This window comes from Plectrocnemia conspersa, unplaced genomic scaffold (assembly GCF_051122295.1).
Source record: "Plectrocnemia conspersa isolate PC_06_02 unplaced genomic scaffold, ASM5112229v1 ptg000008l, whole genome shotgun sequence".
Lineage (NCBI taxonomy): Eukaryota > Metazoa > Arthropoda > Insecta > Trichoptera > Polycentropodidae > Plectrocnemia > Plectrocnemia conspersa.
Window position 1 is genome coordinate 11991367 of NW_028277172.1, and position 27935 is coordinate 12019301.

The window sequence follows — 27935 nt, forward strand, 5'->3', positions numbered from 1 at the left end:
ACGTAAATATCGATAATCTTGGGTGTAAATTAGGTAATAACATAATTTCCAACTTTACTGAAAAAACAAAAACCTGCGTAATTTTCTTTAATGCAATAACATATTTTTTATATTTTAGATTTATCTCATGTTAATTTTAAAAAGTTGTTTTTACATATTTTAGTGTGTTACTTTCAGTGACATTATACTTTTTAACACTTTTTTATGATTTTTGCAACCACTTCTTTACTGTGGTGTAAACTGAGTGTACATGTTGAGAGCGAATGAGAAGAAGTAGGCGAGTGGAACGCATGCAAACGCATGCCCTTAACTCTCACTCATCCGTACGCCAAAATATCTACAATATTCTTATGAGATATACGTACATACTAAAATAGATAATTACAATTTATAAGTAATTATAGTACCAAATAAAAAATATTCTGTCAACAAAATCAAGCATCAATTTACTAATATATTCAAATGCATGAGTTAAAAAGTTTTCAAGTTGTGTATTGAAATTATTGCTATGAATAAAAGTTTAGTATATTTAATTTCTGTATTTATACAAAATATATAATAGTCGTGTTTTCCCAATTTTTACTTGTACTACAATAAGTTTTGGTGATCAGACTTCCTCCTCAAAAATGTTGTCTTTCTTTGTCCTCCTTTTGTCTTGCTTTGCCCTCCTCGAACAAAAATTATTAGCTCCCGCAGCATCTTTAAATGAACAAAAATTTCCGAAATGACCGTTTTTTTAGCTTCCGTAGCAATTTGTTTTCCTTTATCCTTCTCGAACAAAAATTTTCGAGACGGTCTTTATACATTTCCTTGACGAACTTCTTATTTTAATTTTAGTTTCCTTTAGAAATTTATTCTCCTCGAAAAAAAATTTTTCAAGGCTTAAGGCGTGTATTTCATTTATTTACGATATTAATCTGGTAAAATACCTCCATTTGCTATTGATGAAAATTATGAAAAGTGCTGTCAAAGTTAATTCACAAACAACTGTTCGGACACTAGCAGTAGACTCAAAAGTTTCTCCTGCAGCCGTTCGATGATACCATAGAAAATGTAAAAATTGGACAAATAGATACTGCACGTCCGACCAATATGAAAAAACAGCAACGTCTCGAAGTCTGTTATTCATTGGTTTTAAAAAATTATTAAAACAATTTTGAAGATAATCATTACCTGCAATAAAAAATGGATTCTTTACGAAACCCTAAAAAAATTAGGAAAGTGGTTAGACAGCAAAGAGGCTTCAAAACATGCCCTGGAATCGAGTTTGCACACTAAAAAATTATGATGACAGTTTGGTGATATTCTTAATAAACTATTCATTGATCGTTTTTTAAAGCAGATGAAGCTATTATATAAGAAACTTATTGTAGGGAAATTAAAATGGATAATCTACCATTAAACATTCGATGTTATTGCTCGATATCAACCATTAAACATTCAATGATACTGCTCGATATCATATTTCACTAATTACTATTGCAAAACAAAACGAATTAGGATTGGAATTTCAAATACAAATTATCTCTTTTGTATTCATACAGACTTATTTTTTAACCATTAGGGATTTCAAAATTTCTAAAAATAAAAAAAATAAGTTAAAAATTTTAAAACGTATTTATGTAGCAAAATCTTGCTAGCCATTTTTGTAGACCTCAGGGCCAAAAGCAAAACTTATGTTCATAATCATTGGTCTATTAGCGTGACGTCGATAATTAAGAATTTACCGGTCGGCGGTCTAAGGGTTAATTAACAAATACAGAATTTTTTCACCAAGGAATTCGTTCATTATTAAATCGTAAAGAAAATTTATCAAATATTTGGATTAACAAAATTATTAAAAAAACAAAGCGTTTACATCACATTAAAAAAAATTGGCGACTTTATACGAAGCAATAAATAATTGTATTCAATGATTAATATTATATAAATATATATTTTGTCATTCTTTTATAAGCTAAAAATATTATAATAAAAACATTTAAAAAATATAATATGGGGCGAGATTAGCGCTTAGCTCCTGTCACCGTATTGCCAGCAGCGACGCACGCATACGGCGATTTAAAAATTGCCAGTGCGGAAAATTGTTCTCGTATAAATAAGGTTAAATTTGTGTTCGCAGCGCAGTCGGGCGCCATGTATCACGGAGTGTTGGAAGGAGGCCAAGTGACAGTGGTGCTGGGAGCGCAATGGGGCGACGAAGGCAAAGGCAAAGTCGTCGATTTTCTCGCCCAAGAGGCCGATTTGGTCTGCCGCTGCCAGGTGAGCCCTAAACCACGTGCCAATTACATAAAGCGATATATCGGTATAGTGTTGTCACAATTTCGTCGCGTGACATTCGCGCGGATTCCTGTTTCTTTTTGTAGATTTTTTACTTCGCATTCAAATCGGCCGCTATCACGCGACTCAAATTTGGCCATAGATCTACGCCCGTCGACCGGCCATGACCGTACCCATTATATTTACCGTTAACCGAAACGTATTTTAAATTTTAATTTAGATAGCTAAATTCCGTAAAATTATTTTATTATTAACAATGAACAACTTTATTGTTAACTATCGGCCGACGCGGTGTATTGTTACATTTCGCAACGGTCTTTTTCGAACATGTAACATTATAATTTTAATTTCAAATTCATTTAAACATTGTTCTGTTCTAAGCAATTTATTAAATCTTATTAGATTCTTATTACTTGTTTTATGGTACATATTTTATTTTAAGAAAATGCCGTGATAGTTTCTTAAAATTTATTACAGTAGCAGGCAAACGACGAGCAACATAACATTTTTTTAGTTGGCCAAGACTGAAAAATACAGCGTTAAATATCAGTTAAAATTCAAAAGAAACATTCGTTTGCACCAGCAAAAATGTTTTACAATTTCAATATAATTATGATAAAGTAATTGTCACTGATTTACAGACTATGTTCTCAGTCTGGCGTCTTCCCGTTTCTTTAAAAACTCCATTTGCAACAAACTGTTTTAATTTATAAACTGTATTCATCAGAGAGATTAGGAAAATCAAGGAAAACGGACTATGATGCTCGATCGTAAAACGTTTATTTTAATAATATAAATAATTTTACAATCATATAAATGGTGATTCAACTTCAGAAAGAAATATATAAATTTAATGAATCTTTTTTTATATTAATTTAATAGTAATTTCAATTATTGTGAAAAATAATATATGTTATATAACCACCTCTGGACCTTTTGCAGCAGTCGATCCTTTCGATGACTTTTTCGTACATTTCGGGCGGTATCTCTACTATAACTTGGCAGATGTTGGTTTTTAAGTGCTCCAACGTTTCATGTTTATCGACGTAGACACGGCTCTTAGTGTAACCCTATCAAAAATCATAATGCTCACCAAACGGTATCTTTTTAAGACCGTTTGCAGACAGAGTGGTGGAAATGTGCCTCATCAGAGAAGATTTTGTTTGAAAAATCAGCACCGACTTCCTGCTGCTCTCACCCAATCTGCGTATATTATTCGCTGTCCATGGTCTCTGTGCTTCAATTCTTATGTTATCTGAATTTTATACGGGTGTTGGTGCAAGTCCAGATGCAAATGCGCCAAAGGGAGCCATAAAAAAAGCCAAAAAGCAACGAGTACCTACGAAATTCGGGGTCTTCGGCCACACTCGTTTACAGCAGCAATATTCTCGGCTGAACGGGCGTCACGATAATAAATAGGAATTTTTTTCACTACGTTGCGAATTGTTTTTTTACATTTCGTAAAAGTGTTGTTGCAAATTAACACGTGACACTGAACACGCGTGATTATTGACAGCTGTCTGATTTATAGTTCTGCCAACGTAGAAGACTCGAATTGGATCATCCTGTTTACAGCCATTTTCATTTTTACGATTTGTTATTGCTACAATTTAATAAAAAAAAATGAAGGAAAGAAACTAAAAGTTTTACAATTTAGGTGAAAGAAAAAAATTATATATAAATACATACAAGGTTGTTTTTATCTTGCACAAGATTAGTGGGTTAGTGTGGTTACAAATTTGAAATTAACACTGTTCTTAATTGTTGCTATTGGAATGCTATTATGAAGTTTTTAAAGATTATTATAAAAAAGGTGTATTATGGATAACATCGACCTCACCCATTAGTGTAAAGAACACAGGAAGTTGGTCCCAAGACAGAGCCTGGATGCATTGTATATGAAGATCAGAGCATAACCCTTAACTAACGCAATATCTAAAATTGACGGTGTCGTGCTGTTGGTAGGGTAATACGTGAAAATTTTAAATCGTACCCGTGTCGTGTAAGTACATAGTTAAAAATTAATAAAATCAATTAATTAAATTAATATTATACCATAAAAAATTAATTTAATTTTTTTCTTATGCAATTAATACAAATAGTGATAGTTAATAACGTGAATTTTTTTTTAAATTATATGCTTCCTTTTTTTTATCGAATCTAATAACTTTTAAGATTTATAAATACAAAATGTGTTTTTTTTGTCACTATTTTTAGTCATAATATAAATTAGAGATCGAATTAATTTCTATTTGGTACTTGGCCAATTTTTTTATACGAACTCTATCTATTCTGATGTAACATTCGCGTTTAGTTTGACTGTTGTTTTGTTTTTTCGTTCATTTAACGTCGACACTGAATTTTTTTTATCAAAGAGAAAAAATCATTCAAAAAGTATTTACCAAACCACCCACTTACTTATGTGAAAGAGTTGTGGGGTTCTTGTCATTTTATTATTATTATTATTATATATTATTAAGGAATAAAATTACAAAAACTTTCTAAAAATAAAATTTAATTAACTAAAATTATATTTTTGAAAATGCAATTTCTATAACTATTTTTTGGTTTGTATTTCTTAGTTAAATACTTTTGTTTGAATTTCGTTAGTGGTTTTAATAAATGACCAGTTGGTAAACGTCCAGCACTTATATTAAAAGACAGTAAAATATATAATCTTTATTTGATCATACGTTTTTAAATTAAATAGTTAAATGACTACTTAAAATTAGGGTACAAATATTTTGTACAAAAATTGCATATAATCTTTCGAATAATGTAAGTATTTATTATATGTATGTGATGTAAAATAAATTAATTTGCTATTGTCGCCATTGTAGGTCAACAATTGTAATTGAAACTCTTTGTCTAAAAGTTACTGATAAATTATAATTATTAACTAAACCGTATATTAATAACAACTAACCATTTATTACTTGAAATTTCTATTATTATTTATGTTGCTGCCTATTTGTTTTCTTATTTTTATCGATTCGATTTCGATTACACTTTTTTTTATTTAGTTCTTTTTACATATTATATTGAATAATGGATATTTACATTTGCAGAAAATTGTTTTATAAGATTTACTATAGCAATAAATATTTTTTAATGAAAAATATTTTATGTGTTTGTTTTTATCATTTACACCTTTTAAATTTTAATCACAGTTAAGGTCACAGTGGATTATTATCTAAGTTCCAAGCTTTTTCTTCATAGTTGACGATAAACGATTTTTTAGTTTCGCTATTCTTTATCTATAATTTGTTTGTGTGCGATATTATGTTGCTCCTATTTACTTTACGATAAAATTGATTTTTTTACCTTATTTTCCACAATAAATCATTCAATGCAAAGTTCGATAGCTTCAAGCTCTTTCAACGATATTTTCTTTATGATGTAATACTTGATAAACATTTTTTTAATATGATGATATAACAACAAAAATGTAAAACCTGTTGTTTAACACACATAACCATACTTTGAACTCGTAATCATTGTAGATTGCCATTACATTTCCGATGAGTCACTTGAACCTCAATATGTAGTATTTATAAATGCTACAATTTATTTTATTTCACGGAATGTCCGTAATTTTTATTTTCCTTAAATAATACAAAAATAACAATCTAGATTATGTAATCGGTTATATGTTTTAGTAAACTTTTATTCCCTTTTACTCATTACTCAGATTACAATAAAAATATATTATTATTCAAAAAATGCGAGAAAGTATTAAATAAATATATTAACATTTTTTTCAAATAAAAAATAGTTGTAGAGGAAAACTTTTAGCTGCTGTGAATATATTCCGTTTTTTAACTACTCATTATTTTAATAGTTTTCCAACTCTTAGTATTTGTTTATTTTAGTAATGGAATATTTTTTTAAATTGATTGAACTCTAAAAAACATAGTTCAACAACGCAGGTAGTCGATTGTATCTCCAATATACCGCTGCAGTATCTATAACTATTTTTTGTTTTGCGAAATGTATCTTTCTATGTTTAAGTTATTTATGACAACCATGTCCAATTTAAAAGCGGATGAAAACAGTCACATACAAAACACTTTTGTAATTTACGAAAAGTCAAAAATGGCTCAAACTTCTGACTTACATTCTTGATACTTTTTATTGCTATAATAGAAATATGTATTTATGAACGTGTATTTATTACTGAATAACTTGGAAAATCTATCATATAGTGGAACACGTTTTTTAATTTATTTTTAAAAAAATATTTTTTTAAATATGTACAGGTTAGCTAAAAAAAGTCCCTTTACTAATTAAAAATTAAAAATATTTCGTGTTTTTATTTATTTGTTTTATTTATTATTTACATGCTATTATACATAGCTAAGCATATTTTTGTGTATGTACATGAAATATCATATATTATAAATGAACCCTATTTTTATTTTGCCAAATGCGATACCCAAAATTTTAATATTAAAAATACATGGCTCTATCGCTTGGATTTCTCTACCAATATTGAAATTCAACTCAATCCTCGTTTTTATAAATATCACTACAAAACATATCTGAAGTATTTCGTAGTAGATCACTGGAGTATCATTGCTCCTGGAAACGAAGAACCAAGATCAGGATCGCTGATTTTGAAGGAGTATTTTGACTAAAATTACTGTTTGTTTTCTGGATGAAAACAATGTTCAAAGTAAAATTTAATAAGTTTTACGCTTCTTTGCGTCGTAAATTTCTCAAGCTTCTATTTTTAGAATCCAAAAAGTAAAATAAAATATTATTTAATTCCGAAAAGGTAAAAAAGTCAAAGACACGCCGAAAGCTTTCTTGATACTTGTACTTTATAATGACTAAAGCTAATATTTTAATCCAACTAATGGTGGATTCGTTTTTATTTCATTGTCGAACTATGCGATTATGGGCATAAAGCATGCTATGAAATATTTTCTTGGTATAAAATTGTCTTTGTGTAAACTGTGACATTTCAATTAATTTTGATTTAAGTGTCATCGATCGTTATCATGGCTTATGAGCGTGAATCTATTTTTAAATAAAACATAAAAAGCAGTAGCGAATTAGGAGCCGTTCCAATATATTTTTTTTATTAAACTCACAACATTGATATTGCTACGAAAACGATTTTTCAAGACCTATGGTTCTAAAATTGGGTCGCCAAGGTATTTTCGGAGAATCGCGAAACGCTTTCATAATCAGTTTTTATCGTATGCTATTTCAGCGGTATGTACAGGCTTAGAATTACATGGATTATCGTATGAAATTCAGCGACCTCTGCAAGGTCACTGATGTCTTTACTGAAGTCAGGAAAATAGATCGATCTTAGTTTCAGCCGCATTGACATGATGCCAGATCACTTTGCGCAACGTTATGGGACCTTCTGCATGTAATTTTCATTGTGGCCTTGCCTCGTCACACTTTTTCAATAATGTCATAACTGACTGCTGAAAAATGCTAGCGCGACCCACTTTCGATTAATTGCACCTTCAACGTAAATATATAAATGTCTCCAAACTACAATACAAATTTCCATGCGCCAAAGTGGAAAAACGAGACATGCGATCAAAAACGCTCATCACGATACGAAATTTTATCTCAAAACATGAACCTTTTATGAACCTTCACATTACCGTGCCGTGACTGTTACTAGGTGGTACCTGTGATTTCATGCTAATTTCTAAGGATACATTGTCATGTATTGATTTATATATTAAAATGTTTATACAGTTTTTTTGGGTCGACAATAGTGCAGTGCATTATGTCTAACTTGTGCAGTGATAAACAAGCTTTAGCATATTTTCAAGCAGTTTATTTAAAATTTGCCTCAATATAAATTACTAGTACTATTCATATATAACAGTTACTATTCGAACTATTATGTAGTTATTATATAAAAACAATATTCATATTCGATTTTTATTTACATATACACAATGCCTAACATTGCATATTATTGTTCTCTATTAAAATACCAACGTTCAGTCTAAATAAAACTAACCATTTAATTTAAAAACATAACTTTTATGAAACAGACCTCTTAATAATTTCTGAAAAAAAAAGTCACAATGAATAATTATTAATACATTTACATGCATCTTATTTTAATTACCTAATATTATTAAATTATAAGTTTATTTTGTGAACTAAGCGTCGAATAGCTCTAAATAAACGATAACATAGCATCTATGAGACACCTCGCTCATAATTTCTTGTAATTTTAAGCTTGGTGATCTTAAATATACAAAAATACAGATATGTGCACAATGTTTATGAATGTATAATATGTGTGTATTAATTTTTTATAGGGTGGTAATAATGCCGGACATACCGTTGTGGTCAATGGTACAGAGTACGATTTCCATCTGTTGCCCAGTGGCATAATCAATCCGAAATGTTTGTCGGTCATAGGTTTGTAGATCTATTCATTTATGATTTAATTAATTCATACACAATACTATTAATTTATCTTTTTTATAGGAAACGGTGTTGTTATCCACCTTCCTGGATTGTTCCAGGAATTGGAGAAAAACAAAGCCAAAGGCTTGGAGGATTGGGAGAGTCGATTAATTTTCTCAGACAAGGCTCATTTGGTCTTCGATTTCCACCAACAGGTAATACAATAAAATGTGTTTATGAAAGATCGAATTATTTTCATTTAACAAATTGTTTTTATTTTCGCATCGTCAAGTTTCATTCACATTAAGAAAAACAAGGTTCAAATTTAAATCAGGAAAGAATCAAAGTTGAAATGTATTTTTCCCCCGTCAATTCATAATAATTGTTACTTTTAACACAGTAATCTTGAATGGAATCCATACAATACTTTGTTTACATTACAAAGTATAGTGTTGATAGATGAAAATTAGCTCATACATTTTTTAAATGAGCTACGACGATTAAAATTTTTTTTTTTTTATTTTGTCGTCATAATTAATTTCAATTTTAAATGATAATATTAGCGTGTTCATAAAAAATATTTTTTCCCAAATTTCTGATTAGTCAATAAAATATGTATAAATCACGAGTTCCAAGTCATGATTAGTAGAAAGGTTTTGACTTGAATTTGCCTTTCTTTGTAGAGCATTAACCATAATTATGAGCTTTTTTTATATATGCTATAATATATATTTTTATTTAGTAATTATTTTAACTTGATTGAGCTTAAGTAATCGCCCGTGTCTCTTTAAAAGTACGACTTTTTGCTACATAGGCTGTAACCCCAATCTGTCCAGATACATACGAGAGTTATGCTGATGATTTTTTACTTTTTCTCTCGCCATCCTTTTACAAAGATGAAGCATCTCTTGTGATGCTTCTCAGTGTTTTTGATTGGATTCTTCGGATTATTTCGATGTTGGGATTCTTGGCTCTACCCCAGATTTCAATTCACTATATATCATGTATACATTAGCTTCAAAATAGTCTTGAACAGTAATGGTTTGTTTTCTAATTCTAATGAGAATTGATATCCTGTATCGATTAAACAGTACGTTTTATTCTCAGTTTTCTTTTTGTCAAGTTATGTGTCCTTTAAGTAAGTTCCCTGTTTAGGTATTTGATGCTTTTTATGGAAGTTTTTCATTATTTAAATTAGGAGTAATAGCAAACTGATTGGCTTATGTGAATTTATATTTTATATAGTGAGGTATGATAATTATTAATGCCATCTTTAACTAAGATGTAAAATATCACAGTCTAAGTACATTGCTGAAATATAATGTAATAAACCTTATAGTTTTAGGTTCTTTCAGAATTCTTCAAATATGTTCGTTTTTAACACCCTAAATTCATGGTTACAGCGAATATCATTTCTCAGCATATTTAATAATAATAAAACTGTTTTTAAGATTTAAATTAAAAATATAAAAGTGACTTATAAATTATAATGTGACTTAAAAATAAATTGTATGCTACGTGTTGTAATAATAAACATTATAACTGATTGAACATTTAACATCTTATTGCAATAAATTATGATTGATTGATTTATTTATGATGAATGTCTATAAATTACATTATAATTTAATTATATATCTTGTGCTTCTCAAATATTCACTGATTTTATTAATACAATTTGTATCTAGGTTGATGCCATGCAGGAGAAAGAAAAGGGTAAATTCTCAATAGGCACCACCAAGAAGGGTATCGGTCCGACATACGCTTCCAAGTCGAATCGCATCGGCCTGCGAATGACTGATCTGATCGGAGATTTTGGAACGTTCACAGAAAAGTGAGTATGCACAGTCAGACGAAATTGAAAAATACGTTAATTAAATAGTTTTATAAGCAAAATTGATTAAAAAAATCTTTTCACATAGATTCCAATGCCTTGTTAAAGACTATCAGCGGATGTTCCCAGGTCTCGAAGTAAATGTAGACGAAGAAATTGAGCGTTACGGCCGTTATGCAGATATACTCCGTCCGATGGTGCGAGAGACAGTGTGTCTGATGAACAAGAAAATTAAAGAGGGGAAAAAGATACTGGTGGAGGGTGCTAACGCTGCCATGATTGACATCGACTTCGGTAAATGATTATTTTATATTTTTAAAGTGTAGATTTTGACGAAACTTGCTGATGTGTATATTGTTTTAGGAGTGTATCCGTTTGTCACATCGTCCAATTGCAGTATAGGAGGCGTGTGCACTGGTCTTGGTATTCCCCCAAAGGTGATCAAGAACATTATCGGTGTATTTAAAGCGTACACCACGCGTGTGGGAGACGGACCATTGCCGTGTGAACTTCCTTTGCCTGAGGTTAGTATCATATCATTTGTTGGTATATATGTAATAACATATGGATCTGTATATTAATATGTTTTTTGTGGCGATAGGAAAATGGAGCATTGTTGCAATCGAGAGGACGTGAAGTGGGTGTAACAACAAGAAGGATACGAAGATGCGGTTGGCTCGATTTGGAAGTCGTTCGATACTCGACGATGTTCAATGGTTATACGATGTATGTCTAATTTGTTCGTAAATTATTTTTGTTAATCAAATAGTTTAATAATCGTATCATTTTTTTAAGGCTCTGTATGACCAAACTGGATATATTGGATGTATTCAAAGAGATCAAGGTCGGAGTTGGATATAAATTAAACGGAAAAAGAATTCCGTTCTATCCATCCAGTACAGTGGAGTTGGAGCAAGTGGAGGTAATATTTTTATTGTGTATTCACATATTATGGATTTTTTTTAAATACTTTAATCATTTTTTCTTTTAGGTTATCTATGAAACATTACCAGGATGGTGTTGCAGTACTGAGGGAGTCAGAGAATACAAAGATTTGCCTGCTAACGCCAAAGCTTACGTTGAGAGAATTCAAGAGTATCTCGAGACGCCGAGTTAGTTTCGTTCTATAGAATTCGCTTGTTGAATCCTATTGGAATTAATGTATTAATTTGCTATTTCAATTACAGTCAAATGGATCGGAGTCGGACAAGGTCGTGAATCAATCATCGATAGATTTTAATTTGCAGTCAACATTGCCAATATTATAATGACGTATCTTAATTAGATGCCGTGAATCACACACAGTTCTGAGACGTAGAGCTTTCTCGCTAATATTATTATTGATCCGTTGATATATTTTTGAATATATACTTACTCATTAAAACACCCATACACACACACATTAATATTTTATACGTTATACTTTGCAGTATAAAAGCATCAGTTACAATCTCATACATTAAGTTGTTAATGTACTTATTTTTTTTGTTATGCATTTTTTTGCATATGTACAATGTACAGTGGTTACATATTGTTTACTTTTGAATAAATTTATTTTTTAAAAGTCAACAGTTTTTATTTCGTATGATACAATATTAATAAAATTATAGAATTTAATGATATTCTTAAAATTAACATCTTTTAAAATTGGTATACAATACTATAAAATGCATATGTTGAGAGCGAAGTATAATTAAAATATAAATTTTATGGTTGAGTGAATGTCTTAAAAGGCACAAACTGCTTCAGTCTCATAATAATAATAGTTACAATATTTAATTAACAATTGTATTAGTTCTTATTGACTGGCTTAGATTATTTTTTATAGCAACATCCTTTAGCTTCAGACTCGCTGAAAAACTTTTTAAAAGTGTTAAGATAATAATTCCCATCAAGCCCTTATAACGATTTAAATTTATGTACTGACTAGAGCGTTTTTATATTAATGAAATAAAAGCAATTTGCGAAAATATTAATTTAAAAGCATCTTAACAAAACATCATTTTGCTCTATTAATTTCGAGATCACAATCGATTATCGGTATAAAATTATTTACATTCAACAAAAAGAAGCTTTAAAATAATACACACAAAAATATTAAATCATTTCCGTTACATTTTTTGCTTCATCTTGTATGATATTCTCCGATTCTGTTATTATATTATCTTCGTTCATTTGTTCCATTATATCGTTTCGTGGTTCGTCATCATTTTTTGTATGCATTCTTTCTTGCAAGATTTCGTTTATTATTTGCCGTATAGCAGCTTTCTTATCGTCTAATTCGAGACTCTTAACGTCTTCTACTTTTGTGTCAATCTTCTTCAACACTTCTTCGATGATATTTTCAATCGAATTATTCTGCAAAAACACGTTAACATCCGATTCTTCTTCAGCGTTATCTTCAGGCGGCTGAGTTACGATTTCGGTTGGTTGAATTAAAATTTCGGGTGGTTGAATTAAAATTTCAGGTGGTTGAATTAAAATTTCGGGCGGTTGAATTAAGATTTCGGAAGGTTCAATTAAGATTTCTTCGTTCAGTTCTTCTTCAGACACAGTCTCAATTACATTTTGTTCGATCGGTATCTCTTCAATCACTTCTTCAGTATCAATTTCATAAGTTAAAGTTTCATCTATTACAATCGGTTCATCGGTAATGATCTTTTGCCTGTGTTTAACGATCAATTCTTTAAACTTTTGCCTAGCTGTAGCGGTCAACTTCTGGTTTTCTTTTGAAAATCTAGTTTTGCTGTAAGGTTTTCTCAAATGAGGCATCGGTATAACGTTACTATCATCCAATTCGTCTCGATCTTCTAATGTCTTATATCTTTCAATGGTATTTTTAATATTTTGTCTCACGTTGACTTTGGGTTCGATATCCTCATTTTCTAAATTATCAATTTCTTCTATTTGTTCGATAGAATCTTTTATTTCGCCTTCTATAGAAATCTCAGTACTCGTTTCAAAATCTTCTAATAGGACAGTTTCTTTAGACACCTTCTCCATAATGTACAGAATTGCCTTTGTTTTAATTTTGAACGGCGGAACGTTTTGATAATTGAAAGATATGTGAGAAAAACCTTCCACGGTGTCCATAATCCTGTGCGTCTTGATGAATTGCTTTAAAGTCGGTGAATTTTTAGATTTACTCTCTATGATCAAGTGAGTGTAAGATTGCAGTTCTTCAATATGGAGATTTTCAAGTTTACTATAATTCCAATCGTCGTTCAATTGAGTAAATCTGGTGACTCCTGTTTGTGCCGCTAAATTACTGATATGGACATTCACATACGATTCATTGTTCAATAATGTATGTAATCTAAAGATAGAAAAATATTTTATAGAAAATCTGCAGTGATATAGACATATAATTCTCAGAAAATATTTTCTTGTGAGATATACCTTGTAATCGCAACACCTCCGGGATAATTGGTTGTGGCTACTGATAAGAAAGTTAAAGCTAGGATAATGTTTCCCAAAATGCTTGAAATTGTTCCCCACATCATCAATCGAAATATAGTGAGTTTATTTCGCCGCTCCCATCTATAAATAATACAAAAACACCATCAAAATGTATTCGAAAATATTTCAAATATAAGTATATACTAACATGTAGTTACACGCGGCTGCTGCACCAATATTGAACAATGGAAAAACATAAATTATGAATCTCAGCTCTTTGTGAGGCAAAAGTGAAAATAGTCCAACGAATACCACCGCTGGAATTACAAATTGCCATGCTCTACGATCGTAGTATAAGCCGATCGGTACTAGTAAGAAGCTCGGGCCGATACCGCGAGGTAAAGCTGAATACCAATACCAAAGGAAAGGAGACGTCTACAGATACGTTAGTTAAGAAATTATATATGTATAAAATTAATGTGTGAAATAAGAATAAAATTGTAAAAGGATACACCCCACTGCGAGCTCTTGTTCAGTATTGTGTTGAACCAAAAGACTTCCATCTCTGGCCAGATCAATCGCCCCCAGAAAATTGAATCAACGATCACCGTTAGTAAAATTAGTACGATTGCAGTAGGCACAGCGATTTTCATTAACCTGTAAATTTTTTTATTATTTAAAAAGTACATATGGTAAATATGAATTAATCACTATGGAAGGTTTTAATCATATTTGTATTTGTGTTATTTTCTTTGTCACTTCACAATTTTTATTGAAAAATAATTGGAAATTTTATTCTAAGCCGTAAAACTGTGTTATTATTTGTCTTTAGTCGCCCTAACAAAATAATTTTGATTACTAACAAGACATATATTACCTAGATAATGTGATGCGTTTCAAAACGAGATCATATAATAGAAGTTGTCCCAAGATTAAAGCTAATTCGGCTCGGAATATTATTATAGCTGCTCCGGACGTATAAATAAATTTATCATGCTTTCCATTGATCCAGTAATCGTAGGCTAACAACACTGAAAAATAAAAAAATTTGAGTACATCTCTCATATCCTTCAGTTTATATTGACTATTTTGTATATCATACCCAATGGTAAAGCTATAATATTAGGCAGAGATCGACTCAGATAAAACATGAAATGGTACTGCGTAGCTGTTAATAAAGTAAACCACCATCCAAACGTTCCTCCGAACACTTTCCTTAAGCTATTCCTTAATCGATACCACGACAAGATCACGCAACCGCCTAGGCACATTCTTACTATAAAAACACAACGGAATCAAAACATATTCAATTAGAATGGATACTAATTTTGAAATACCTATGTATTGTGAGTAGAATTTGTTAAAACCGAATAAGTTAAGCAGGAAGACGATCGGTGATGACATCAACGATAGAAATAATGGTCCCAAAAAAGTTCTAGGTACAACACCGGGAAATTCGTAGTGATCGTACTGAATTAAATAAAAACATTAGTAGTTATGAGATTATTTTTATATTAAATTAGTGATGATGTATTTTGAACCTGAGCTAGGTTATGTCGGTGGTAGAGTAAGTCGTGAGTCGCTTGCATCGCGAAGCTCTCCTCGACCTTTGTGTAGGGGCAGGCCATCAAATGGGCCACCCCAGTCCCCAAAACCCACCAGCCGCTCATTTTCCTAGCTCTCCTGACGCAGATAGAGTACCGCGTATCAGCCAAAACAATCTTTGTTGTCAGAAAAAGCTAACGTCATACGTCATATGGTCGGTGTATTGCCGATTCGGCATTTACTCGCAACTGTTTATAAACAGATCTATTAATGCGCTAGAAAAAATATGACAATAGCTCAAATAAGGCTATATTCAGACTTCCCGCTAAGGACTCATTTTGGCACGGTGTGGCCACTCTTGCATAATCGAAACTTTTTTTAATTTTGGCCACAAGACAGGCAGGTTGAAATAAATACGGTAACGGTATTATCATAATTGGATTTTTATTATTGTATATAAAAACTTGTATTATGAATAATATATAATAAAATTGTGAAAATGAGAGACTTATAAATTTATTTTAAAACATATTTACAATCGTCAAATTGATTAAATTAAATCTTACAAATTAAATAGGTAGAAACGGCAATATATTATTTAAAATATAACTTTTATTAATTATTTTTGTATTAATCGGTTAATTGCATTTCTATAAAATTACAATGTCACATTTTTAATTAAAAAAGGTTTGTTCTCTCAGCATAAGGGAGCGTAATTTGGTGCAGTGCATATTGAAACAGTGTCATTACATTTAATTATAAAATCCTTTTAATCTTGGTCTCAAAAATCGGGTACATTTCTGTGTGGGAAATAATATTTTTTTATATTTTACTTCTGTGACGTTCTCTATTAGCGGAATATAGCTTTTTATTGCAGACTTTATACTACACATGCATAAGTTTTTACATCACCGGTCCTGATCTTATCGATGAACTTTTTTATATAAGTTTTCACTAGCCCCCCGTCATACAACTTACACATTTCAAAACATTCCAATATGAACAAAATTTTCCGTGACAACCTTTTTTTTAACTGTTCCAGTTTAGAGTTTCATAAATTTAGTAAGCCTACATATGCACAATATAGCTCAATTTTAAATAGAAACGGCTTGGAAAACAGTGATGATCGATTGAAATAAAAATTATAAATTAACTTGTAGCGGGGCGAGAGGGGCGAGAGAGGGGGAGGCGAGCGACGGAGCGTGAGCGGTCAGTCAGCGGTCAACCGCTACGTCAACAAGACGTACGCACGCCCAAACTGGTGACCCCGACGCGACGCGAGAATGGAGTTCGAAGCGAGCGGCGGTTTTCCGCCATTTAACATAGACAATTGTGAATTATGGTTCGCGCAGATGGAAGCTGTTTTCCGGTCTAGGAAAGCGCTTACCGAGAGCGAAAAATTCGACGTGCTAGTTGGCGGACTGCGCGGAAAGGCACTCGCTGCGGTCGCGGATTTGATACTCGCGCCGGATTCCGAGTTGCCGTACACGACGATAAAGAAGCGGCTCCTCGACGCGTTCGCACCTTCGTTCGTAGAGCGGCTACGAAAGATGCAAGAGACGCCGATGGAGGGCAGGAAGCCGTCGGAGCTGCTCCGCCAGATGCGAACTTACGCCGGAAGCGCGATTCCGTCGGAGCTGGTCAGCGACACGTGGGTTCGGAAACTGCCCGAACGCGCACGCGCCAGCGTACTCAGCCTCCTGGTGACGCACGCGACAGTCAAAGACGACGTCAGGCTGGAGATGGCAGCGAAGTTGGCCGACGCACTGCTCGCAGAGGGGATGGAGGATTCTCGCGAAAAATACGTCGATGCGGCAAGCAGTGGCGGACGGCGCGCACCGCAAAACAAGATGGCGGTTGAGCGACGCGCATGCGCAGACGCCGACGGAAACGACTTGTGCTGGTTCCACCGCACGCACGGAAGCGCAGCGAGACGATGCCGTCCCCCGTACGCTTGGAACAGATCCCGAAGAGCGGCGGGAAACGACAGCGAGAGTCGTTAACGGCGGAAAACAACCTCGAAATATCTCGCCGCCTTATCGTCAGCGACAATCGATCGGGTGGACGATTCTTGATCGACACAGGCTCGGAAGTGTCGATTTATCCTCGCCGCGCAGCCGACGTCATCGAACCCACAAGATACGAGCTCTTCGCGGCCAATGGAGCCAAAATCAAGACATACGGCCAGCGAACTTTCAAATTAGACTTTGGGTTAGGAAGAGCGTTTGTATGAAAGTTCGTTGTGGCTGACGTTACTAGGCCCATCGTCGGGGCCGATTTTTTGTTGCATTTCCACCTCATCGTAGATTTGAAACGCGTGACACTCACTGATGGAGCCGCTCGCTCGACGACGAAAGGGAGATCCATTGGACGAAACGCTGCGGAGGAAGTCCATGTTGTTTCCGACCGGTCGCAGTTTCACGCGCTGCTCACCGAGTTCGCGGAAATAACCCGACCCGACGGACAGCCAAACGCTCGCGTTAAACACGATACCGTCCACTACATAACGACGGCACCTGGACCGCTGGTGACTGCTAAACCGCGACGCCTTGACACCAGGAAGATGCGGGAGGCGAAAACCGCTTTCGACAGGATGGTACGTGATGGCATTGCCCGGCCATCGAAGAGCAGCTGGGCGTCCCCCTTGCACCTCGTTCCCAAGAAAGACGGAGAATGGCGCCCGTGCGGAGACTATCGAGCACTTAACGCACGCACGGTACCAGACCGTTACCCGGTGCCGCACATTCAAGACTTCGCAAGCCAGCTAAGTGGTAAAAGAATATTTTCGTCGATAGATCTGGTGCGCGCGTATCACCAGATTCCGATGGCAGCCGAAGATGTGCAGAAGACGGCGATTATCACGCCGTTCGGGCTCTTAGAATTCCCTATGATGTCATTCGGACTTCGAAACACGGCCCAGACTTTCCAGCGGTTCATCGATGGCGTTTTGCGAGGGCTCGATTATGCATACGCATACATATATGACATTCTAGTCGCCTCGCAGGACGTCGAAGAACACCAGCGACATTTGCGCGAAGTGTTTACGCGATTGAAGGATCACGGAGTGCTGATCAACGCGTCCAAGTGTGTGTTTGCCGCTTCGGAAGTAACGTTTCTTGGCCATAGCGTATCCGCAGCCGGCACGCGACCAGTGACTGAAAAAGTGACGGCCATTAGCGAATTCCCAAAACCGCGAACAATCAGGCAATTGCGGGAATTTTTATCGGCGACACATACGTAAAGCCGCTGATTCGCAAGCGCCGCTGAACCAATTGCTGACCGGAGTAAAAAATAATGACCAGACGCCGATCGAATGGAACTCGACCGCTGAAAGTGCGTTCGAGAACTTCAAACGCGCCGTCGCCGAGGCTACGTTACTCTCCCATCCGGACCCTAAGGCGAAACTAGCGCTATTCACCGATGCATCAGACGTAGCCGTGGGAGCAGTCCTCCAGCAAACTTCCATGAGGGGCTGGCAACCGTTAGCTTTCTTCTCTCGGAAATTATCTTCAGCCCAACGGAAATACAGTACGTACGACCGCGAACTATTGGCTATGTACGAAGCAGTGCGTTATTTTAGGCACATGATCGAGGGGCGAAACTTTACAATCTTCACCGACCACCGCCCGCTGACGTTCGCCCTCGATCAGAAGGCTGACGAGTGCTTGCCGCGCCAATTCCGACACCTAGACTTCATAGGACAGTTTACGACGAATATACATTACGTGCCCGGTGAGGAAAACACGGTCGCAGATGCATTATCAAGAACGGAGGCTGTGACTGCTGCGATCAATTTTGACGACCTAGCCGCAGCTCAATCGACGGATGACGAACTACGAAAGCTTATAGCAGCAGGCGAAATACCGTTACAGCGATTACCTTGGCACGTGTCGGGTGCAAGTATTTGGTGCAACGAGAGGCGCCCGTACATCACCGAGCAGTACCGGCGGTCAGTTTTCGACTCGGTACACGGATTAGCACATCCTGGGACGAACACAACTGTCAAGATGGTAACCAAACGCTACTTTTGGCCAGGCATGCGGAAACAGTGTCGTGACTGGGCTAGAAGCTGCATACCGTGCCAACGTTCTAAGGTAAACAGACACATACACGCACCCTTAGGAACCTTCGAGGCACCGACGAACCGCTTCGAGCATGTCCACGTGGACATAGTGGGACCGCTACCAATATCTGGGGATTTCAAGTACCTGCTCACATGCGTGGACCGCTTTACGAGATGGCCGGAAGCATTCCCCATCACTGACATAACAGCAGAGACGGTTGCCAAGACTTTCTTCAGCGGTTGGGTGGCGAGATTTGGCGCGCCGGTAAGAATTACCACTGATCAAGGCCGGCAATTTGAGAGTTCACTTTTCAGGAAACTAACGAGTCTGACGGGTGCCGCCCGCATTCGAACCACGGCATACCACCCAGCGGCGAACGGCATGGTGGAACGTTTTCAACTGCCACAACGGAGAAGAATGGACGGACATCCTGCCACTTGTCTTACTTGGGATCAGGGCGGCATGGAAAGACGACCTAGAAGCATCAACCGCTGAGTTAGTATACGGACAATCACTCTCGTTGCCAGGCGAGTTCGTATCAGCGGGCACTCGAGCTACGCCCAGCGAACCGCAAGATTTCGTCGACAACTTACGTGTTAAGATGGCAGCTCTACGCCCTAAGAATCCTCGTCAGCATGGAAGCTCACCAACATTTGTTTTTAAGAACCTGGCATCAGTTAAGAGCGTGTTTGTCCGACGCGATGCAGCTGCAGCTCCGTTAAGCCCAACTTACGACGGACCTTACGAAGTGCTTTCCCGTACGGAAAGGGTCTTGATGCTAAAGATCAGGGATAAAAGTGTTGCAGTGTCAATATATCGCGTCAAGCCTGCATTCATCCAACCTGAAGATACACAGGAAGGCTACGTGGGACACTACTTTTCCCCATCGAACGAGACTTCATTGACACCGCTGCAGTCGGAGATCAACCTTTTACCCCCGGAAACCGAGGATGAGCAAGCAACGCTACGCAGCCCGCCCCCCGCGACATCAAGACCGACCAGGACTCTACGAATACCCGGCCACCTGCAGGATTTCGTCTTGGGTTCGCCTTAATCGTGAACTGCTCACGGCTAGTTCACTGGAGGGGAGTACTGTAGCGGGGCGAGAGGGGCGAGAGAGGGGGAGGCGAGCGACGGAGCGTGAGCGGTCAGTCAGCGGTCAACCGCTACGTCAACAAGACGCACGCCCAAAAACTACTAATTGTTTAATGTTTAACATATAAAATTTGTAATAATATTTGTTTGCATTCCGTACTTTTTTCTCAAGAAACTATAAGAACGGAGTTACTAATATGTCTATTTAGCTTGTAAGAACATACAAAATATATTTAATTGCCTTTTTCAAATTGGTATGACCAAAAATACTTACTAGAGATAATCGTGTCTCAGTAAAAAAATAAGCATTTGCTTATGTTATAAGCAAAATAAATTCACTAAGTAGTTTTGAAGAATATATCGGTTTCAATAATCAAAGAACTAAAAAAATTGAATCAAAGATAAAAAATGTTATATGTAATACGAATAATTTTATAAAAAAAATGGCTCAATATAAAAAACAAACTTTTCAAGAGTTCTGAAGCGGTCGTGGGGTTACGCTTCTGTTTTGTAGTTATCGGCAGTCCGGTTGACGATCTGTGATAGGACGTTTGTACAGCGAACTGTACAAAGTGGTCCTTATGAATCTTCCGGTACGTTCTTGACGCGTGTTGACTGGGATCCTTCGACAGTCGTCGATATTAAACCTCGAGCGCGTGTCCTGGAGATGGTTGCTCGTACAGGAGGCGAGGTGTAGAATCCGTGTAGTCCAGTGAGTGTTGCAGTGTCAGAAGTCCTGAGTAGAATGTGTAAAGTGAGCCATTTGGTACCTCCTTATAATCCCGGTTGGGTGTGCAACAGTATCCCCACTCCGCGCGTTGCTTGCGGTGGCGGGGGTGCGGTGTGGTTGTACAACGCCGCATAGTTCGGATGCGCGGCTCAGCGGGACAATCACTTTCACTTATGCTGCGTCACGGACGGTCGTCTCGGGGTCTCCATAGTTCCATGTATATTTTTACGCGTTTTTTGGATCCTGGAATTTTTATGATGTTGTATTATTGTTTACTTTATTTTTGATTTTTCGCGTATCATGTTATAAAAACCTAGACATATATTTTTAACTTCAGGTAAATATTTGTTTTCCGCATAGACGACTGGAATTTCACCTAAATAGACATTCGAAAGACCATTGTGATATGAACACTTTCATTTAACATTTTTTACTTAAATGTTTGTATCTTTTGATACAATATAAATATTTTAATGATTTTTATGGAAATGTTAATATTATATCAATCCATCGATATTAACTATTATTCATAGACTTTTAATTAGTTGTTCGTTATAAAATAGCAATTAAATTATACATTTTGTAATTTTTGTATTTTAAAATTAATTATCTTTACTTAAAAAATATTGAAACGAGCAAATTTACTTATGGTAATAAATAATATACTATGGTTTTCCTAGACTAATGGTTCTTAAAACTTTTAAAATTAGGACGGCAAACAAATAAAAAAATTAGGAATTTTATATTGACAATAAAACATATTTAAATGTATCTCTTCAATATTTTGGATCATATATTATTAAATAATGTTCCATTTGTAATTTTTTAAAATTTATTTTTTACGTCAATTTTTTTTAAAATTTGGTTTACATTATTTAAACCAGGGCTGTGGAGTCGTTTAAATAAAACACGACTCCGACTCCGATTCCGATATTTACCAATAACACGACTCCACTCCGACTCCAACTCCGACTCCGACTCAAAAAAGTTTAATTTTATCAGGTATTTTTGATGTTTTTCTACGCGTTTTTCTACGCTATACATTTTATCATTACGCAATTAAAATTTCATAAATTTCATAATTTAAGAAAATGCATTTTACATAAAAAATGTTCGGGGTCGCTCATTTTTCACGACTCCGACTCCGACTCCAACTCCGGCCAAAACACCACGACTCCGCGACTCCAACTCCGACTCCGACTCCGACTCTACAGCCCTGATTTAAACTGTTTAAATCAGTTTATTTATGTTCATTAATATTTTTTAAATTATTTTGTTGTATATGGCAACTTTAGTCAATGTATTGACAGTTAATCAGCGGCATGTGGGCGCCGCCGCGGCGTGCGGCGTCCGCGACGCCGGGCGGAGCTCCCGCTGCGCCCTCGGCCTCCGCCCCTCTTGCTCCTCAGGGGCCCCTTCACCACTTGCTGCAAATGGGCTTTCCGAGACATAGAGCGTCAGTTGCACATACAATTCACAACACTAATTAATAACATTAACAGTATTCGAATTATATACAACTGTATATTGTAGTGTGAAAGCTCTCGCAGCCACCGGCAACAGGAGCGTCAGACTAGCATCCGATTGGCTTCTCACCCACGTCAGCGACTCCACCTTAGACGAAGACATACCTAGAGAATACATATTATACGCTTGTCCGACCGGACCGCTTTTCGATCAGCTGCAACAATTTTGGGCCAAGTCTAAAGAGTTGTGCGGTTGGAACGGAGCGCACAACTACATTCCGCATATTACTCTTGTTTCATTTTTTAAAGTACGCTAAATTGATATACCCATAAATATGATATAATAAATAATTTTACTTTACAAATTATTATAGGCGCCTGACGAATGCTGCTTACAGTTGTCGAAAGTTCTGAAACACATCGTCGAGACGGTCGGACAACCTCCTGACGATTTTCTCAATCTCGAACCGTACATAAGTCCAAATTTTATGGGTCTTTTCGTTTCCGAAAAGCATGCTGAATATTTAAAAAACATAGCCGTTCAATATGTTAAGCAAGTATCGTCGTCAAGTAAGCATGATTTGCGTTCAATTTATTTTTACGAAACATTTATTTTATACTTGAAGAAATTCATTCATTATTAATAAGGTTCGGATTGAGGATTCTTTTTGGATCTAACCGTTCTTAGACTTAACTGCTAGAATTGCACTATTCTTTCGTGTACAATATTGTCCCACTTCATTATCCAAAGCCTCTTATATAAATAATTATTACACTATTTCGCCAAGAGAAATCGCCAATTACATAACAAAATCTATTACTGAGACTTAGAAATAACGAACACAAGTGATGAATCGATTCGCTCAAGCAAACATTTATGATACTACCCTGTTCTGTATATAGCATGTAGGGTAACTATAATAGAAGATATAAGCTTTTTCAAAGTAATTTTAAATCCAGATACAGAAAGCAGGAGTTTGTTGTGTAAAATTAAAATTAATTACAATTTATGATCATAAATTGTCACCAAGTCCCTAATGATTAACTAAAAATATGATTAGTTATCGCCAGTAATTTTACACAACAAACTCCTGCTTGCTGTATCTGGATTTAAAATTAAATTTAAAAAGCTTATTCCTGCTTTTTTTAACCAATTGGAGCTGATAGAGGCGTACATTCATTTTAAAGTTTCAAAACCCTTCCTTTGTTATAATATGCCTTTTATTAGTATTGTCATCTCTCGTGCAGTGTGATCGTATATTAAAATTAATATCGTAATAAAATACTATTTACTGAATCTATGATAGACGCTCAAAGAATTAGTACTTCTAGCTTTGCAGATATATGAGTTGATGTACCGATAAAACCAAAAAGCATCACGATTCGAAGCTTTTTAAATTTCTTCAAGTTCTTAACCAAAACGAAATGAATGGGAAGGTCAGTGCATGTAACAGTAATTGTTTCCAAATCTGGTATTATTCTTATAATTTCAAGTTTCCGACATCTTGTTAATAACGTCATAGCATAAAAAATTCTGAAAGCAGATCGATTCTATTATGAAAGGAGATTCTATAGACGGTCGATGTAAACCGATAGTGAATCAATGTTCGAAGTCACCAAATGAAAGTATAAGCAGCCCGGATCGAAGACTAAATTGCGCAGCGCGGTAAGATTGGGAGTTTGAGAACTAATTTTTTGTAATGTGATTTGATAATTCAGAATTTTTCAGCTTTGACTGAATGCAATGTTTAATGATTTTTATTATATATATTTTTAAAAGTGGTGCAGCATATTTTTCTTACATTTTTATACAAATTTGTACTAACATTTTTTTATATTACTAACACGTGTATCCTTTGATCTGCAATCTTGATAATAACAGCATGAAAGTCGAGCAGTCGAAGGATATATGCCAATTCATATTCTTTTACTAAACATAATGCACATTTGTTACATTGTTAACTTTTATATTATTAGTCGGCCTTACTGTGGATACTTACGAGCAGTTGGATGCTCTAGCAACTTGTTTTCCGTGGTGTGCGGTACCCCAAGAACCTCCACAACCCTGTAAGCTTTCAAATATACGAGCTATCTTCATTGTACTTTTTTTAATGTTATACTAAAAAAAGGGTGGCTTGTAATAATAAATTTATATGTGTATAATTGAAATATCAATTCAAGATGAATATATGTAAATTTTTAATTATATTGCAGCCATTTGCTTGGAGCCTCACGTAAAGTCTTTGCATATAACTCTGGCATACCAATTTCCCTCTAACGCTTACTCGAACTTGAAAGAATTGGCTGAAAATTTACAACCAGTAGGCAAATCTTTGTGGGAAATACGCCTATATTCGAGAGACCCTCGTTTATCTACACATCAAGTAATATTATAACATCCAAAATTGTTCATATATTTAATGAAATGTAATAATATTGTTAATTTTCATCTTTTAGGTGCATAAAGTCAAACATATATATAATTCGAGAGAGAACGACGAACTTGAGCTCAGACACGGCGACTATATTTATATAGACGAAAATATGATTCAGAACTCTTTGGATGGGTGGGTCCAGGGAATTTCGTGGCTTACAGGTGAAATTTGAATCTATTTATATCAGCATTTTTAATATTAATTGTCTTATTGTGCTAGGCATGACTGGATACTTGCCAATGGTGTACACGGAAAGAACGGCAGAATCGGATGCATGGACTTTACACAGAGCAGTGCCTTTAGAGAGTCAAACGGGTAATTTTACAGATTATATAAAATGATTATGTTATATTACAATTTTTTTTCTTGTGTAGTACAAGAAAGTAAACCTACGTGTCCGACGGCAACGTCAGATGATTCGCTTCTTCAAATGGCCAATTCAGCTGATGAAAGTGTTGCGTTGGATACGGAGAGTCGCATGTCTTCCAATAAGTCCGAGTTGAACATTAGCGAATGGGACGTCAGAACAGCTTATGTTAAATCGGAAATGGATAATTTTTTATCAAAAGCTGCACTGAACTCAGAACCAGGTATATGTATTATATAGTGGTGGCTTATAACTTTCTTTACTATTTGAAAATTTAGTTATTTGTTCATTGTTTTAACATAATTTTATTGGGTAACACTATTTTTCATATTTGTAATATTTGATTACAGAAGATGGGAAGAAAACTATTGAAAATAGCTCATCGAATGGAGATAATATAGTAAGCTAGCAAATCAGTTCATGATAAATATGTTTTATTATATATTTTATTAATATAAAATTATAAATATTAGACTGAAAATACCTCAAAAGAAAGGGACATTCTTGTGATGCGACATGGAGAGAGAGTCGATTTTACCTATGGTTCATGGGCGCCTTATTGCTTTGATGATGAAGATAATTACATCAGAAAAGATATGAATATGCCTCCCACGCTTCCTTTGAGGTATATACCATAACAACCCTTAATTTAATTTTCAACAAACTTGGTTCATTTAGTGAGTAACAAAGAGTTTTTTTATTCGAACATCATAGAAGTCTCTTGTCTGGTCTTACAGCTATCATTTCATAAAGAACAGTTTATTGATAGTCAAACGTCTTTCAAAACAATTTTTTTAATGAGTGTGTTCATAAGATCATCACGATCAACAAAAAAAGTAATATTTTGTGATTTAAATACTGATTATATTAATAGATCTGGTGGCAGTGGATCTTATACGTCTGATTGTCCTTTGACGATGGTAGGCCTTCTTCAAGCTCGTTTAGTCGGCGAAGGCTTAAAATTAGCTAACGTTACACTATCTCACGTATATTCATCGCCGTCTTATCGCTGTATTCAAACAGCGCAAGCGATGTTGGAAGGTAATTTATTTTTTATTTACACATAAAAATCGTTATAAAATATTAAATTGAATATTATACAAATAGGATTAGGCTCTCCTGCTTCGTTGAAAATAAAAGTAGAACCAAGCTTATTCGAATGGTTAGTTTGGTATTCAAAAGGACCTCCTTTATGGATGACTAACGACGAATTGAAAGCAGCAGACATGAACATCGACGAAGAGTAAGTACAAATAAGTTTCTTCAATATCAATACTCTACAATAACATTAATGTTTTTGCAATTTCATTTTAGTTATGAATCATTCATGAAAGTCGGAGAATCGCCGTTTATTCAAATATCGGAAGATTCAGAGTGTCTCGAAGATTGTGCTCAGTTTTACGAAAGGAATTCTAATTTTGCCATTCATGCTTTAAAGCAAACTGAACAACAGGGTATGATATTTTGATTATTATTGTATTATAATATTCGGTGTTTATTACAACTAAATTGTATGCTTAGGGGGTACTATAATGCTCGTGGGGCACGCGAGCACATTGGACACTGTATGGCGTGGAATTTCTGGACTTGGACCACGCGATTACAATAGCTTGGGTCGTCTCATGCGTGCCGTACCCTATTGCAGTCTGGCAGCCATAAAAGGACCGCCGTGGAACTTGGCGCCGCCCCCTTGTCCTCCTCTAATGAACACTTCGAATAAGCGATTCGACTGGAAACTCTTGAAGGAATAAATATTAAAATTATCGGCTTGACGCATATTAAGCATAATAGAAAACTTAATTTGCGTTTGACAATTGTTTATAAAATACAATCAATTAATTTAAATTTGACTTAATACATGTGCAATGAGTCTGGATAATGATTATATGCTATAGTTAGATTATTTATTAATGTATATTATATGTTGTTATAATATATTATACTGTATAAACATAAATATGGAATAATAATATTATGAATTATCTATTAAGTATTTTACGGGTTTTAAATGGGATTAATTTCTGTTGATGAATAATTTATTTTTACGACTATATTCGCTTTGCGTTTTCAGTACATAAGCGATACATTTTAATCGGTTTGGCTTAGTGTTATGATTTTCTAAATTTATCATGAAATTATTTGAATTGTTTAAAAGTATTTTAATTGATTAAATATATTAATGTTACCATAAGAGTATAAAAATCTTAAGGCAATAAAGTTATGCATATTTTTTATCTTAACATGTCTTTATTTTCCTCCATGTCAAAAATATTATTTTTCAAATATTGACAAAGTAGATCTATTACAAGACAGCCTAAAATGAAGGT

The 27935-nt window shown here is 35.0% G+C and overlaps 3 protein-coding genes across 6 annotated transcripts in view; 2 read left to right on the forward strand and 1 right to left on the reverse strand.

Annotated features, from left to right (window-relative positions):
- Adss (adenylosuccinate synthetase) overlaps nt 1-12078 on the forward strand; it is a 397806-nt gene extending 385728 nt beyond the window's left edge. The window contains exons 1-10 of one of the 2 annotated variants that reach the window (XM_088191030.1): nt 2124-2262; nt 8583-8685; nt 8755-8888; nt 10362-10507; nt 10596-10801; nt 10871-11031; nt 11109-11233; nt 11303-11429; nt 11499-11619; nt 11695-12078. In XM_088191030.1, the coding sequence (XP_088047156.1) occupies nt 2137-2262; nt 8583-8685; nt 8755-8888; nt 10362-10507; nt 10596-10801; nt 10871-11031; nt 11109-11233; nt 11303-11429; nt 11499-11619; nt 11695-11747 (1302 nt within the window). In that variant the 5' untranslated portion in view covers nt 2124-2136 and the 3' untranslated portion in view covers nt 11748-12078. Of the gene's footprint in view, nt 1-2123; nt 2263-8582; nt 8686-8754; nt 8889-9812; nt 10508-10595; nt 10802-10870; nt 11032-11108; nt 11234-11302; nt 11430-11498; nt 11620-11694 lie in introns of those variants that run through there. The other variant, XM_088191031.1, reaches the window with a different exon arrangement.
- Nucleotides 12058-15815, reverse strand: Alg12 (Alg12 alpha-1,6-mannosyltransferase). Of its 2 annotated transcripts, XM_088191029.1 has the most exons (9): nt 15771-15815; nt 15448-15699; nt 15244-15376; nt 15009-15182; nt 14784-14937; nt 14419-14563; nt 14115-14341; nt 13907-14047; nt 12058-13823 (listed from the first exon to the last, which is right to left on the reverse strand). In XM_088191029.1, exons 2-9 carry the CDS (start codon nt 15574-15576, stop codon nt 12605-12607), a joined length of 2322 nt encoding a protein of 773 aa, XP_088047155.1. In that variant the 5' UTR covers nt 15577-15699; nt 15771-15815; the 3' UTR covers nt 12058-12604. The 2 variants fall into 2 exon arrangements, with proteins under 2 accessions (XP_088047155.1, XP_088047154.1); XM_088191028.1 differs by having other exon boundaries at nt 15448-15815.
- Nucleotides 15816-22618: 6803 nt separating this feature from the next.
- Epp (Ecdysteroid phosphate phosphatase) lies at nt 22619-27851 on the forward strand. 2 transcript variants are annotated; one of them, XM_088190555.1, is made up of 14 exons: nt 22619-22796; nt 22874-23114; nt 23181-23376; nt 24784-24873; nt 25021-25190; nt 25264-25402; nt 25461-25556; nt 25616-25831; nt 25959-26008; nt 26082-26233; nt 26483-26649; nt 26716-26851; nt 26923-27062; nt 27130-27851. In XM_088190555.1, exons 1-14 carry the CDS (start codon nt 22663-22665, stop codon nt 27357-27359), a joined length of 2157 nt encoding a protein of 718 aa, XP_088046681.1. In that variant the 5' UTR covers nt 22619-22662; the 3' UTR covers nt 27360-27851. The 2 variants fall into 2 exon arrangements, with proteins under 2 accessions (XP_088046681.1, XP_088046682.1); XM_088190556.1 differs by lacking the exon at nt 24784-24873 and having other exon boundaries at nt 22626-22796.
- Nucleotides 27852-27935: the final 84 nt, after the last annotated feature.

Bases quoted from the DNA above. Each gene is read 5' to 3' on its own strand.
- Alg12 (XM_088191029.1), bottom strand. From the start codon at position 15,576: ATGAGCGGCTGGTGGGTTTTGGGGACTGGGGTGGCCCATTTGATGGCC. The intron at 14,342-14,418 runs GTATCCTTTTAC...ACGTATCTGTAG, and splicing joins ACAAGAGCTCGCAGTGGGGT to ACGTCTCCTTTCCTTTGGTA. The intron at 13,824-13,906 runs GTATATCTCACA...TTCTATCTTTAG, and splicing joins GGAGGTGTTGCGATTACAAG to ATTACATACATTATTGAACA.
- Epp (XM_088190555.1), top strand. From the start codon at position 22,663: ATGTGGGCGCCGCCGCGGCGTGCGGCGTCCGCGACGCCGGGCGGAGCT. The intron at 23,115-23,180 runs GTACGCTAAATT...AAATTATTATAG, and splicing joins CTCTTGTTTCATTTTTTAAA to GCGCCTGACGAATGCTGCTT. The intron at 24,874-25,020 runs GTAAGCTTTCAA...ATTATATTGCAG, and splicing joins CCAAGAACCTCCACAACCCT to CCATTTGCTTGGAGCCTCAC.